Here is a 15656-nt window from a genome sequence, read left to right as displayed (position 1 = left end):
GTGCTCAAGGGAGTGAAAGAAATTAATTATCATGTATTTTTTAATGACTCAATTTTTAACATTGATTTAATATTTTCTAAGGATAAGACGTTCATGTCATTTGTTCTTTAAAATACATCAGATCAGGCAAACTGTATGAGATGAATGCTACAACATTACGAAAACTACTAAACAATTCAATTGACCCTACGGAAACTCCACCCAAAGAAAGGCTACTAGCCAATCATCGCTTAGCAACTGTATCTAGCCTGGCAAGCTTTCGAACAAGGTAACAATGCCGAAGCAGTGTGTGTATACGGATTGTGTAAATCAGATTATCACTATTCACAAGCTATCCACAAGGGGTGGGTGGGGTGCGTTTTTTTTATACAGCTCTAAGGTCGGTTTTTAATAATACAAATGGTTCAGTAGTTTCTATTGCTATTGCTGTCTGCTGCTATCGTTGCATGCGTTGGGCAGCTCTTACTGGTAAGAATTATTAAGGCTACATACTATATTTCACTTACCCTGCGGTGCACAAACATCATTGATTTATGATCACTGTGTTTACAGGAAGTGTGGTGTCTGCCACTTGGGTTGTTCATCAATGATCTGATCGTTGAACAATAATCTCGTGGATATGCCCCTCTAAAGCATACAGCAGCCTGCCTCTTTCAGATACTCCACTAGTTTTCCAAACATTGTCGATGATTCTCTTTGGGATATCTGTCGCTACAATCCTTGACATTGCTGAGTGTGCGAAAGCTTGTCAGGTGTAGCAACAGTAGTTAAGGAGGGCGGGGTTTCCGTAAGGTCAATTATAGCAGTGGGGTAATGAGTTGTTGTCGTGGCATCAGAGCCGCTGCCCCTCAGAATGTTGTAAAGGCCAATTCTGTATTTCACAACCCTTCACTGCACATCAGAGTATTTTTAGACCCAGGAAATAAATGCTTATCTCCTCTGAGTCAAAGGAGAGAACTGACTAGATTGAAGTGCTAAGCTGAAGCAGCTGTGAGCAATCTGATGGGCTTTGACTTCAGAGCAGTGGAGCCATTTGTCACATGCTGAGTTTCAGGCTTATGTTTTTACCAAGTCACTCGCTGGTGACTGATCTATTTGTGTCGCAATTTGGGATTTCTACCTCTGCGTCATCGCAATTGGTTTTTTTTTTCTTGTTGCTACAAACAGCTGTTAGTCAGAAACAGTTGAGTAAAAGCTTTTGATATAGGTACGATTTCGAGATATACATTTGCAGCAGCTCAGGTTTGATCAGGAGGACATGTAGAAACTGTGAGCTGCAACATCCACTGATGAGTTTGTGTGTAAGGTGAAAGAGGAGCTCGATCAGACCTGGATTTGTCTGACTCCCTTTCAAAACACCAGGGTGCATCTGGTTGTAGTCAGTTTCTGAGAATGGATTCAACTCATGATGCGATGTGATGTGTGGATGATAATCGGATAGACTTGTTGAACATGTTTTTTACTCTCAATCGCCACATTGTTCTAAAATGATACTGACAAATGATCAGTCAAGGTTAAGCTGGTGAGTAGTGATTAGTCACCAACCAGCCATGTTTGAAATATGTATTGATAACAGATGCACAAACTGCTTCAAAATAATAATGAAGCAAACATTTAAAGTAACTTTGTCCTTCAAATGTTCTAATCTTAAGGTAGGTAGGAGCAGTGCATATCAACATTAAAATTAAACAGGACAAATAAGTTCAGAAAAGTCACATCAGTGATTATTTCAAGTTAAAAAAAATGTGTCTGTGCAAATGAACCTGTGACTGGAGTATGTCACACACTAGTGCATGTTTTCACTCACACTGTAGAACCGCAGCAGAAAGAACAAACTGGACAATTTCACTTTTATATGTATGTCTGTGCAAATCAACCTGTGGAATTCTTTCCAATATCTGCTGGAGGAGACTTCGCTGTTGTAATGTTTTCCTATCGTGCTGTGAAGTCCGTAAATAAAGATCGGAGGCAGCTTCTCCAGTCGGAGTTCATTCTTTTAATACCAACAAACATCCAGTTACTATGGCAACAACCAACGCTCCACGCTCCAAGCTGTGGCCTCGCTCGCTTTCTTCGGCTTCTTCGTACTCCGGCTTATGGTGACAGACGTTGAACCTCTGTTAGGAACGTGCTGCTCCGCATCATTTAACTGAATACCACTGCCTTCCGCCATTATTGTTATTGTGGGCTCACATGTGCGCGCTTGCGGGTGATGGTGAGAGTACGTCGCATACAAAAATGCGTCATCATGACGAGGCGCTAATCGCCGTAATCGATAAGTGGCAAATATTAATCGGTGACAGTTTTTCTGACAATTAATTGCAAACGATACGATTTTGCACAAGCCTAGATTGAACCGAACAGAACACTGTGCTTCCTTGGTTCCCCATGTTACTGCACAAACAACATAGATGATAGTGTTTAGCCACTTCATTGCCTGCTGATTTCCACAGTTTAAATCTGAATGTGAAAAATATCCAGCCTTGTTTTGATGGTATAGTCTCCCTCCTTTCATATTCTAACACTTTCACCGGCTTGTGGGTTGGTGGGTTTACGCACAGACGCACACACACACCTCTTTCACAGAGAATAGACAAGCTGTTATACACTAGTGTGTGTTTGTGTCAGTATCAGAATTCCTTTATTTATCCCTGCGGGGAAATTCTTTAATTAATGTAACCTGTATCATAAAGATGTAAGAGGAGGCAGCCTTGTGTGACTGGAAGTTACCATACAGCCTCTCTGTATAGATCCTAAAGGAACAACAGAGAGGGATGGGACAAGACGGCTATGTGTAGTGCTGGTTAGAGTACCACCTATATGTGTTTTTGTCCTGTGCTGTCGTACCAGTGTGTTCTCTGTAAGATGTAAGGTGTGCACGGTTTGGGTTGTGGGATTGTTATTCAGGCAGTTTTCAGGTTGATGCTCAAAATTGGTATATTTCTACCTTCCAACTGGCACTGCTAAGTAGTTCAATCCTGAGAGATCAACCATCTTATTGCAGTCATTTGTTCATATCTGCAGAAATCAATATATATACAGCCTTATGCATCAAATTACGCTCTGCTGCCACATTCATCTCATTCTTCTTTTCAACAATCTTCTCCTCTTTTGAGCCTGTTGAATTTTTCCAGTATCTCCATCGGTCTCACATGTTGCTTGAATTTTGCTCCCACTCCTGTCCATGGCTGCAGGACCCCAAAGATTAGCACATGTGCTGCTGTTGCTGGCTGATATTTCTACCCTCTGCTGTACTGCATGCATCAGCCTCATGTTGTTAAAGCATTTTTGATGAGGATAGTACTGAAAGAGCTTTTGAAAGCTGGAACTCGGCAGTAAAAACTGGACTTGGCTATGCAACAGTTGTTGTTGTTCGTTGTTTCTAGCTGTTGTTAACTCTGGCTCATGAGCATTGATCTTGACTCAAACGATCTGTACTGTTTAATACATGCAACAGTGTGTCTGCATGACTGTTTATCGAACCAGCTTGGCAGTGCAGTGTGTGCTGTCAGTGTGCAGATAGTGAGGCTGCCCCTGCTGCCTCTATCTCCCCTCCACTGCTCCTGCTGCTGCCGGTGGTTGTAGTCCTCAGGGAGCCTGGCTAGCTCTGACTAATCCCCAGCATGACTGACAGGCAGCAGAGCACTGCTCTGCACAGCCTGTTAGCCTGTAGCCTCCATCGCCATGGTCTGCTCGCACTTTGCTACAAATACGCTTGGGGATTAGATGGAGTTGGAAAAATGATTTCAGTGAAGGCAAAGTGAGGTGAAATACACCAGCTTGGCCGCACAGAACTCTAAGCTTATGTTATGTGTGTGTGTGTATGCACAGATGTCAGGAAAGTAAAGGATGTATTTAGCTCTTTGTTTCATAACCTAACGCTACAACTGCTCTATTTGTGGGTCCAGAAGTTAAAAGGAAACACCACCTGCTATATATAAGTAAATCTGAGAATCTTTTCTATTCCATCTTTTTCCATTTCCATCTTGAGTGAGTGTATTCATTTTACTCTTCTCGCTGGATTCCTACCTAATCCTCATATCTCAGCTTTCACCAGTGTCATGTGTGTGGAATATAAGCTGACCAGCTGTAGTTTGACATCCTCAGCTGTATCGAAGCAAATGTCTCATACAGTCTGTCACTGTACATTACACACACACACACACCATACATCCAGTCCTCCATCTGTTCCTCCTCGCCACAACAACAAAATGGGTTAGACTGTAGCGTTCGTCAAGGAAGAAGCGCAGGAGCGTTAGCTGAGGCTGGAAGGAAGGAAGATGTAGGATTTCTTGACACTTCATCTGTTCAGTTTAAGCAAGGACGTTTAATAGGACACATGGTGTAACATTAAGATCTGACACTGGGCCAGGAGTAATTGTGAAAGTAAGTAAGTGTGAAAAAAACTGTATGGGAGGAAAACAACTTTCAGCATCTTCCATTGGGCAAAGAACAGCTTGGAAAACGATTTTAACAGCATAGTTCAAAAGTTTGTGTTTTTCTTTTGGCCTGCGAGGCGTTTTTATTTTGTATCAGGATTGTTTTGGTATAAGGTTCAGATGTTTGGAGATTTCTGCCAGGTCTCCTATGAAATTGAACTAGATGATCCTTAGATTTCTGTGCTTAAAGCACCAGAACATTTTAAAAAAAAATCACCAGCTTGCTATTCTATAAATCCACAGGCCAGCCAGTTTTGTGCAGGAACTTCCCCGCGTTCTATAAACAATACCTGCATCTCTATCACTATGCAGAAGGTAACGTTTGCCGCCTTCTCTGTAGTAGTGCAGTCAGAAGAGATTATTCAAACTGCACTTGTTGTGGGAGTCTTAATGCTGTGCTTAGCAGAGCTCTGGGGTCACACAACTCTCTCATCAATTGGTCTGACAGCATGATGCGTGTGTTCCCTCAGGCAGGAAAGGGGGCAGGTGGTGGAGCAGGTGGAGACGTTCTGTCACCCTGGAAGCAGTCGGCCATCAAGTATTTTACCACCTCCAAGGCATTGGCTTTAAGTCCCAGCAGCACCTATTTCTATAATCTGCTCTTACCCTGAACATAGTATAACATCCAGGTATAGCTGCAAAAATGAAACGAAAGAAACCAGAACCAAATGCTGTGGTCAGCAGTCACTCAGATTCTCACTTATTTTGTAATAGGATTTATATAAAGTGCTGCTTTCTGTGTTTCTAGTCTGATAGACCGCATGCTTCAGAGGGACCCCAAGCGGCGAGCTTCCCTAGAGGAGATCGAGAGCCACGCCTGGCTGCAAGGGGTCGATCCTTCCCCAGCCACCAAGTACAACACTCCCCTCGTCTCCCACAAGAACCTGTCGGAGGAGGAGCACAACGGCATCATCCAGCGCATGGTGCTAGGAGACATCGCTGACCGAGAGGCCATCGTTGAGTAAGTCGGGCTGATTTGGTGTTTTTCCCTGTGTTCACACAGCATTTACCCAAAAACATGAACATGTACCCACAGAATCATACATTTACACGGATACCCGCAGGCCTGTATCCTGTTTCTTGTCTCTGTGCTGCCATATAAGAAGACATGTGTGCCATAGGTTTGTAACTCATGTCAACATTTTACCCTGCAGCTATCAGAGAAACCTGGTGTGCTGCTACATGCCAGGAAACAGAGCAGCTGTTGATTTCAGAGACAGATTTTTAGGTCCCCTCAGCTTTGTTTCACACTTCTTCATGGATGTGAGACAGACTCATACCTGTGCATCACTTCGAGTGTTTAGAAGAATGTATATCATTTATGTTTTATCTGTGTGTGTGTGTCCACTGTTGTGTGACTACAACTGGACTTACTTTGAGAAGATACTCACTACTCCTCATCTGCAAGGTTTCCTCAGTCCTAACAGATTAGTGGGATTCACATGGATTTATCCTCCCTTTGGGGTCTTTGAGGTCAACAACGAAACAGTGGGACGTTACTCTGCATTCTCCTCTCTCCTGTCTCGTGTAGTTGCGCTCTCATACGCTGAAATGTCATGCAGCAGAGACCTGGCCTTGATATCACAGACTGTGTGTTGTAGCAAAGCTGTAGCTGTGTTTGATATTCTCTGCAGCGCTCGCACAAGTGCTGAACAGATGAGGAGGTCTGATTGGCTGGCACGACTCCAGCAAATTTGCAACATTCCCACTTGATTAAAGGAAGTAGCAGCACAACATAAATTAAAGGAAGGTAACTTTTAGACATAGCTTGTGTATTCTTAGCTCCCACGGTATCTTTCAACATTGTACATTTACATGTATAGTTGATGGTGGGAGTCAAAAGTGAATGTGAATCCATGTTAAATAATAAGGATTCATTTCTCTCTGACATAAATTAAAGCCTCAGTTTGTGCATGTATGGTAGACCTACCCTTCCCATGATCAGTTTGATTATATGGTTAAAGCGTACTGTGAAAAACAGTGTCTCTAATGCACTGTAAACGACCCAGCGTAGTGAGTGATTTATAGTATTGCACCTCTAATGTAGGTCTGCCGATTTATTTGCATGCCATTGCCTTGTGCCTCGGGCTGAGATTAAAGACAGTACTTCCATGCACAAACACATTACCGAGAACACAAACAAACATACACTCGCAGCACATAAACGCTCTCAGTCCTCCTGTGGTTGCAGCTGCTGGCAGCAGTCCTGAGGAAGTTGATTAGTTTCATTAATATGCAGAGCATAAGCTCTAATCCTACTGGCTGCTCGGGGAGTCTGAGAAACACGCTGCTCTGTTGTTTTTTTTCTTCAGGCTTCACACATTCAGTCTGGGTCACCGAGGTCAGCAGGTCATTGCTTCATATAGATAAATAATGTTACAGTAATGGAGTCCGCTCAGTTTGTATTTTATATTAATAATCAAGTTGCTATTTAATGACATTGTGTCAGAGGTGCCACAGAAATGAGCCTCTGTTGTGTTTTGGCCTCAGTTCAGTGTTATATTACTTCTGGCTTGCCCTTGCTGTCTAAGTATAGTAGTGCTTCCACAGGTGTGTCATGTTTAATTGAGTCTGCCCTAACACTCCTCTGTGGAATGTAGTTTTGGAGCTTTGCTAATATAAATTTTGCAGTTGTGTAATAGACACGTAAAACTTCACGACATGCCCTGTCTGCTGCAACCCGCTCTACCTCTCAGCTGCTTCTGCCACCTTGGCAGTGCTGCTGCTTCTGAAGCATGTGATTTCTGTTGTGTAATGGTGTTAGGGGTTGCTGTGGTGTTTTATGCATCATTAACTTGCACTCCTTAATAAACCTTTCTTTATTTGCTGAGTTGTTTATGACTTAAAGTGATTTGATTACATGGTCTAAAGGGATAAACTGAAAGTTACATCATAGGTAAATACCGGTAGTATATTCTTCAATTCAACCAAAAATTGATACAGATTTTTCACATATTCTGATCAATCAAATGACATTACGCTTGGCGGCACCTTTTCAAATATGTAGATTAGCTGCTTCACTGCATCTTATATAATTTGTAATTACACCAATCACCATAATAATGCTGTAAAAACAGGAAGAATCATCCTTTGGTCCTTGATTAGCCGGGGGAGACACACAATTCCCTTTGAAAAATCTTCTAAGAAAGATTGAAGCCATCATATTTAATCAGAACCTGATTATTCTACATGCTGAAAATAAAGCATTGGAATGAACAAGATTATTTTTTTAAAGTCAATAATCAAAAGAATCAAGTATCCATCATCTTTATTGTTTCCGAGGAATACCCGGTATTAATTAATGCCCTTAGTAATTACAGTCTGTTGGTACTTTTTTCCATATTTTGCATCCTCTGTTGGGTCCTAATGTCCCACTTGTCCTTTCAGAGCCCTGGAGACCAACAAATACAACCACATCACAGCCACATACTACCTGCTAGCAGAGAGGATCCTGAGGGAGAAGCAGGAGAAGGAGGTCCAGACCCGCTCCTCCAGCCCCAGCAACATCAAGGCACAGTTCAGGTAAAGAAAAATATGATGCTGCAAGAGCAACCCTCCCCCTAAAGCACAGAGGGCCATTTCTTTTGCAAACCAGTGAAGAGTGTGAGTAACAAAATACCACTGCTCGTCATCATTATGAGTATCTGAGTCATGGTGTGAGCCCAGAAGAGGGTAATTGACCTATCTTGCTTCACTGCTTTACACTGCAGCCTGTCTGGCTCCACTTTGCCGAGCTCAGAGTTACTTAAGACTGGGTTAGATCTCCAAAGGTTTCATTTCCATTTCTGGGTTCACTGAGCTTCCACCTGCCAGGCTCGAGGGAGGAAATACTATTAACTGATTGTTCCCAGTGTTTAAAATCTCAGTCTCCCTCTGATTCTTACTTTCTATCAACATTCTTGCTTTAATGTCTTACATTCCTTCAACTCCACAGAGAGGTACGTGACGAAAGTGTGACTTCAGTCAGTCGGCATATTGCTAAAAAATAGGAAAACACGTCCTTGTTTTTCCCTCGGCTGTCCAAGTATTTCCTCTTTGCCTTCTTGCCAACATTGTTCCCTTTGGTTATAAAAGGAAGACGGACAGTGGAGAGGAACAAATAAGGAAGAGAGGAGTGAGGGGGGTTCAGCAGGACAGCTGTGGCCGTGAAAGACTGGCACAATTCCCTCTACATTCCTGTTTCTACTCTGCTGCTGTCTACCACAGTTTCAGTGCAGTGTTTGTAGCTGTAAACATGCAGGATCACAAAAAACAGGGGGGAACTTTGAGTCGGCACATTTATCCAGTAAGTGTGTACATGGCAACAGTGACAAACAGTGAGCTGATGTCTGCAGGCCTGCATGGTGGGTACCTGTATCATCAGAGTGTCAGACGATGTTACCGAGCTCTGCTGTGTTAAAGCAGACCTCTGCTATTAGGCTCAGACCGACCCGTGCACTCGGGGCTGCCCTGCTGCTAGCCATAAACGTATACATATACATACAACATACATATGCACCATCACATGCACCTAAAGCTGGATCCATACTCCGCGAGACAAAGAACTTTTTCCCCCGTGCAGACGTTACGCACACAAAATGACGTCATTTTTTGTCGCTGACCGCCCGCTGTTCCGCACTCTTGTGCACAGGGTCCGGGCCGAACTTTGTCTTTCAAGGCTGTGCGGCAACCATGCTGTGATTGGTCGGAATTTATTGTGGGCGTGATGAAAGTGATGCTGCAGGCGAGACAGATGAGGAGGGACGCCGCACAGCAGTTGATGGACCCCTGTGGCAGATATGTGCTTCATGTTGCCGATTTTATGAGGACACTACCACCACATGCGCTCAGAAAATTCAAGAGGCAGTTGCAGAACCTCATGTACGAAACTGAGCAAGAGGTCGAACAAGACAATGCTGCAATTTAGAATGTTATCATTCATGTGTCGCTGTATATGCCCCCCCCCAGCTTTTTGTTCATGTTCGTCTCCTCGTCCATCTCCTTTAACAAAGCTACAAAATCCATAATGTCAGCTGCTGTACCTTCCTGTGTTCGCAAACACTGGAGGTGGGCTGTGTGTGATGCTGTTCCCGTTTGGTGTCTGACGTGCGCTGCAGTGGGCGGGCCGTATGAGGAGTTCTGCACACACACGTCTCGCGGAGTATGGTACCTCCGTGCGGAAAAGACCTTTTTTATTTATCTCTTACCACCCGTGGAGCACGTTCTCCGCTCTTTGTCTCGTGGAGTATGGAACAGCCTTAAGTCAGGGGTCTCAAACTCAACTTACCTGGGGGGAGGTAGAGTCTGGGTGAGGCTGGCGGGTATTCCACAAAAAAAGGGTTTCAAATATTCCAAAAAAAAGTACAACTGGTTCAATCTTCTCAATCTTTATTAATAACAGGTCAGAATATGAACAGTTCTTCAGAACATAGAACCTCAGGACCTCTTAGTTAATCACGTTCAAGTGGTTGTGTATAAGTAATTTAGGCTCGGGCTACACCTCTGTCTATCAATTTTGAGTGCGCCATAAACCAACAGTTTGCTGCTGTGATTTTATTTTCAAGGTCCAAAGTCAATATTTTGCCGCATTCATTTGAAAATCATACATTTTACACACCTGTAGCAGTAGTTCCAAACAGTTACAAATAAGTATCCTTCTTTCAGTCCGATTTGTCTCAGTGGTTCGAGTTAAGATGTTTGAAACTGTTGCTGTGGTTCTGTGAGTTCTTGGTGGACATTTCTTTTTTCTTTTTTTTTTTATCAGATCATACATTATTTATGAGCTGCTATCAAGTCACTGCTCTGCACTCGCTTCACTTGTATGATAACAGTCAGAAGTGATAAGAGTCAGTGAAAGAAGAAGTCTGTGTCACGACATATAAGTGATGACGGAGGGGTGTGACCTGTTTATCTCTGTCAGGTCTGAACAACAGATAACAAAAGGATGCAGCTCCCTGCAGGAAATGGCTCCAAACCACAGAGTGTGCTCGCTCCTGGTGGAATGTTTTCAGACATATGTGTGGATGCAGACTCGGATCTGTCTGTATGCAGGAGATGTACTTCTCATGCAAATGGGATTTCAAGGCAGTGAGGGTGCATCGGTGTGTGTTGAGCTAGCAGCAAGACCTCTCGTGGGATTAATTGTTTTCTGACTCATAAGCGTGCTTTCAGGGGATCACTCAGACTCACTGTGTGTATCAGATGGCTCCTGTTAACACAAACCCTCCAGGAAGGAAGCTAGCTTGTGCTAGTTTGTTTCATTAAATATATTGGTTAACTCAAAGCACAGGTACGATGCAGACAGTGGAGTGCAGCAGTGACAGGTCTCCATATGTCTGCATCTGTACTCAATATGCACTACAATAATATATCATGAGAAAGCTATCAATAGCTGGTGTGAAAGTAGCCTCTGATTGGTCCCAGATTCTGCAGCAGAACAACAAACCCGAGCCACAAACACACACAGGGCAGTGTTACGAAGATGAAAAGTGACTTTTAACCTGAAGTTTTAGCCACGTGCTCTGGAGTACTGTTGTACATAGAGAGGGGAGCTGGACACTGTGTGGTGATTGTTCTGTGAGCTGACACTCCTGTGTTCATTCAGAGGATTGTTTCTGTGTTATTGTAAAACGGGGCCGAGTGACATTATCAGCGACATTAGTCCGAGCATGATGATGTTCAGCTTTTACACTGGCTGACATTCACAGCTCTCTCTCTGCCCGTCGGCGTCGCTGACTAATCGGCTTTACAAACTCTGCTCCTCCTTTCTCCCAGGTCTGTGTTTAATCGGTGCGTTATTCATCATGTCGCTGAACAGAGGAGCTGTGCTTTAGCTAACAGAGAGCAGGGATGTACACAGCGCGGCGTCTGTGCAGCAGCTTTATTAGACCATGACGAACACTGAATGAAGTCACAACTGTCGGACTGATTTCCATTCCACAGTAGTTCCCGCTAAGAATATCATCATTCATTTACATGTTTTGTATACAGAAAATAATGTTCCCAGGAATTCTACAGAGGTTTAAGTCATTTGCATTTCCCATTGGTGGAATACCCAGAGGAGGTTTTTAACTTTCCACAGTTCTGAAGACACACAAGAATAGTCAACAGTGGATGAAAACTTAAACTCAGACTCTTCTGCTTTGTGTCTCCAGGCAGTCTTGGCCCACCCGAGAGGGCGTGCACCAGGACATTGAGGATAGTTTGGCATCTTCGTCCATTTCCCATGCCGGAGGCCCCCAGTCTCCTGCTCGCAGTACAGACAGCCTGCTCAACGGACACCGTTGCAAAGGCATGCTGGAGCTGGGCCGACGGGACGAGAGCTCGGTGACTGACTCTGCAGCACAGGTACGCTCATCTTCATCACTTCACGGTTCAGCGTACTGACGCCTTGAAACCCCAAATAATGCAGGCATGGCTAACTTTTTTTTTTCCTCGCTCCAGGGGGCCTGTGCTGCCACATCAGGCCTCGCTTCCAGCTCTGGTTCCGGGGCTGTCAGGGCTCCCGCTCCCTCCACGTCAGCAGCGACTAAGCAGCGACCCTGCCTCTCCAGGTGTGAATCATTTATATATACAATGATTATGTTTTGCATAGAGAAGTAAAGAAAGTCCTATCTCTGTCTTTTTGCTCGTCAGTGTGGTGGAGGATGAAGAGGAGGAGGAAGAGCAGGACCCATCTCCCCTTTTAACCCAAGTCATCCTCAGACGCAAGCTCCCCTCTATCACCAACCGCCTCACCTCCAGGAAAAGTGCCCCGGTGCTCAACCAGATCTTTGAGGAGGAGGGGGAGTCGGACGATGACTTCGACATGGACCAGGGCCTGCCGCCCAAACTTAGCCGCCTCAAGATGAACATGGCCGGAAATGCTGGCAGCCTCGGCACCGGGGCCGGGTCCTCGTCGTCATCGGGGTCCTCGTCGTCATCTGGGTCCTCGTCGTCACCGGGGTCCTCGCAGAAACGCTACAACCGCCGCAAGAGCCAGGGCAGGGGGTCATCCTGTTCCAGCTCGGAGACGAGCGACGATGACTCCGAGAGCCACCGCAGGCGCCTGGATAAAGACTCGAGCTTCGGCTACGGCTGGAACAGGAGGGACAGCAGTGAGGGGCCGCCCGGCAGCGAGGGGGGGAACGGGGGAGGCAGCAGCTCAGGGCAGGGGAAACCCCCCACAGAGGGAGGTGGCTCTTCTGGGCCGGACAGGGGGAGTCCTCCTGGAGCAGGTGGAAACGGAGGAGGGGAAGGTGGTGGTGGTGGTGGAGGAGGGAGTGGGGGAGGAGGAGGGGGAAATAGAGGACAAGACAGCCCCTCCAGTTGTTGTAACAACAGTAGCACTAACAACCCCTCCCTCAGCTCCGTGTCCCGGCCGTCCCGCACGGCGAGCCGCGGCACAGAGCTGGTGGAGAGCCTGAAGCTGATGAGCCTGTGCCTCAGCTCCCAGCTGCAGCACCACTGTGGTGGGCGTAGGAGTCGAGGTGGAGGAGGTGGAGGAGGAAGCAAGTTCATCATAGACCCTTGCAGCCTCTCAGGAGGGAGTGTGAAAATTCAGGAGAAATCCGCCTGGAGGATGTGCATCGGCTCCACCGGGAGCCTGGACACCATCACCCTCCCCACCACCAACACCGCCGGGCTGCCGCGCACCCACGCTGCGCAGCAGCACCACCACCACCATCACAACCACCACCACCACCGCAAAACCACACCCAACACCCCCTCCGGCCTGCACGCGGGGCCGGCCAGCAGGGACACTCACAGCAACCTGAGCACGCTGAAAAACAGCGTGCTCCAACTACCTCTGTGTGAGAAGACCATCTCCGTCAACATCCAGCGGGGCGCCGGCTCCAGGGACGGCCTGCTCTGTACCTCAGCTCCAGCCAGCTGCTGCCAGGTCATCTGAAGCCCCAACACACACCTCTCTGCCCCCCCCCACCACCCCCCAGCTTGTTTCTGTTAGCGTTCTTATTTTTGCTTTAAGTTGTTCCACTGCATTTTGTTTTTACATTCTTAATAAGAACCTGCTGCTTTTACAACATGAGGAACAGTTTGTAGCCATGATGGAGTATTTGGGCCACTGAAGTGTAAGCAAAAAAAAAAAGAATATTTTTAGATGGAGTTTAAATTTTATATTAAAAAAGGATTTCTAATTAGTATTTTACCAACATTTGTAAATATCAGAATAAAACGTCGTGGTGAGGGAGTGAAGGTTCTACTCGGACATAAAGTTACAAAATTAAATAAATAAAGTCTTAACGAAGAAGTGATTTCCGCTCCAGTGACTCTCTGTTTGCCAAAAGAAGTTAAGAAGATTTTGCACTTAATGAACAAAGACCGGTTTCCTCACATCATCGCTTATGTAACTTCACTACCAGTGATATTCCAGAGCGTCACATGATCAGTTACCACTGGAGAGATGTTAGATATTTTTCACCAATTTCATTTTTTTATTATTATTTGTATAAAACTAAATTTGTATTTTTTTTTTCTCTGATCATCACTGAAATGCTTCGACCTGTAAAATTTGAACTTTACTCTTGAGGTTGAACTGCCAGCTGCTCTTTCAGTGGTCCGACACTCCCAGTGGTCAGTGAGCCGAGATGAAACGAGTACTGTACACTCCCCACATGTCCACACAAACCATCACAATCAGCTCCTCTGTCGCCTCCGAACCTGCTCTGTACGTCAGCGAGCAGCGACGCCACCGATCAAGCTGATAGATTACAGCGGCGGTGGGTCTGGATGGGGTCAGAGGAGGCTCCGTATTGCACTCAGACAATCTGCTTTCTCCTGTTTTTTTTAAAGTCCTGGTGGTCAGAGCCCTTTAACTCTGGACAGAGGCAACACACGCTTAGCTTTTAAATGAGGAAACCTGGTGGTTCGATGGAAGGCAGCGTTGTAGCAAGACGATGCTCACACACACACACACACACGCATACATTTGGAAAAGTTACTGCTGACCACATATTTAAAACTGAGCTGTTGTTATTTTTTTATTACCATGACATTGTGTTGTTTGTCGCCCGGCTGCACTCACATGCCCCCCCATCCCTAAAAAGCTTACTGTATACATGATGAGGGTGCAGCATGCTGTGTGTGTGTGTGTATATACAGTGTGAGGAAAAGTTTATTTTCTAAAACTTGTACATTTTTTGAGCGATTTTATTGACTTTTATTTTATTTATTTCCTTCTTTTTTTTTATTTGACTTGGGCCCCGTGTGACGTCCCGAGCGCTGCTGTGTGTAAATCAGCAGGAGGACGAACGCGGCTCACGACATGTGCAGCTTTTTAAACAGAGCTGCTCAGGAGGTGAACAAACAAAACAGACAGGAAGGGCGGAGGGGAAACTCCTCTTTAAGGGCATTGCAATAAGCTATACTGTGTGTTGCAGCTATCTGTACATAAACATTTTTCATTTTTTTTTTCTGTTTTTTTGTTGAATTCCAAACCTGAAAAAAAAAGGAACATTTTAAATATTTTTTTTTTTTCTCTTTGGTTGTTGTCTGAATTTTCTTTCTAAACAAACCAAATGTAATTAGAGTTGTAAATATGGTGCTCTTTCTCTTTATTAGAACAGCAGAGTGAACCTTCCGGTGCATAGCTGTACGATAATCTAGCCTTATGATAATTACTGTAGTAATACTGTATGGGTGTCTCAGCTTAAAAAAAAAAAAAAAAAACAATAAAATAAAATAAAATAAAGCCGTGTGAGAAAAACGACACGATTCTAATTCATACTGTCAGGTCTCTTTGACTGTTGTCTTACTCAGCTGTATCCAGGTGAATGATGTGCATGTGTTTCAATGTTTGACATTCAATGGCACTGAGAGAAGCAGACATGTTACTGGACCAAAAAGCAACAGAAGAAGAAGAAACGGAAAAAAGACGAGATGAAACTGACGGAAAAATATTCAGTGTATTATTCTGTAGTTACCTGTTGTCAGACGTTACATATAGCTATGGTAATATCCAAAAAAATAAAATGTGGAATACTGTCTCATACAGGTGCTCTCCTGTCTTTATTGGTGGCTAAAGCTAGAAAAAAAGTTTTGGTGAAAATATTATTAGAAAAAAAAATCATGTAATTAATATTAAACATACGTTAGCATGCTAAACATGGGCTCTAGGCATGAGGGGATTATTATAGTGGACATGCTAGAAATGTTAGCATGCTAAACCAATAATGTATAAACATTTTATACGTTTATATGTTATTACATGTGTGCTTAGCACGCTAGACCAATATGGCG

The 15656-nt window shown here is 44.6% G+C and overlaps 1 protein-coding gene across 3 annotated transcripts in view; it reads left to right on the top strand.

Moving 5' to 3' along the window:
• snrka (SNF related kinase a) overlaps positions 1–15408 on the top strand; it is a 31867-nt gene extending 16459 nt beyond the window's left edge. For 2 of the 3 annotated variants that reach the window (XM_028426100.1, XM_028426099.1), the window contains exons 4-8: positions 5188–5400; positions 7827–7961; positions 11573–11765; positions 11862–11971; positions 12054–15408. In XM_028426100.1, the coding sequence (XP_028281901.1) occupies positions 5188–5400; positions 7827–7961; positions 11573–11765; positions 11862–11971; positions 12054–13308 (1906 nt within the window). In that variant the 3' untranslated portion in view covers positions 13309–15408. The remainder of the gene's footprint in view (positions 1–5187; positions 5401–7826; positions 7962–11572; positions 11766–11861; positions 11972–12053) is intronic. The other variant, XM_028426101.1, reaches the window with a different exon arrangement.
• The last annotated feature ends 248 nt before the right edge of the window (positions 15409–15656 follow it).

The sequence above is a fragment of the Parambassis ranga genome, chromosome 16 (genome assembly GCF_900634625.1).
Source record: "Parambassis ranga chromosome 16, fParRan2.1, whole genome shotgun sequence".
Taxonomy (NCBI): Eukaryota; Metazoa; Chordata; class Actinopteri; family Ambassidae; genus Parambassis; species Parambassis ranga.
This window is presented reverse-complemented; position numbering and strand designations above follow the sequence as displayed.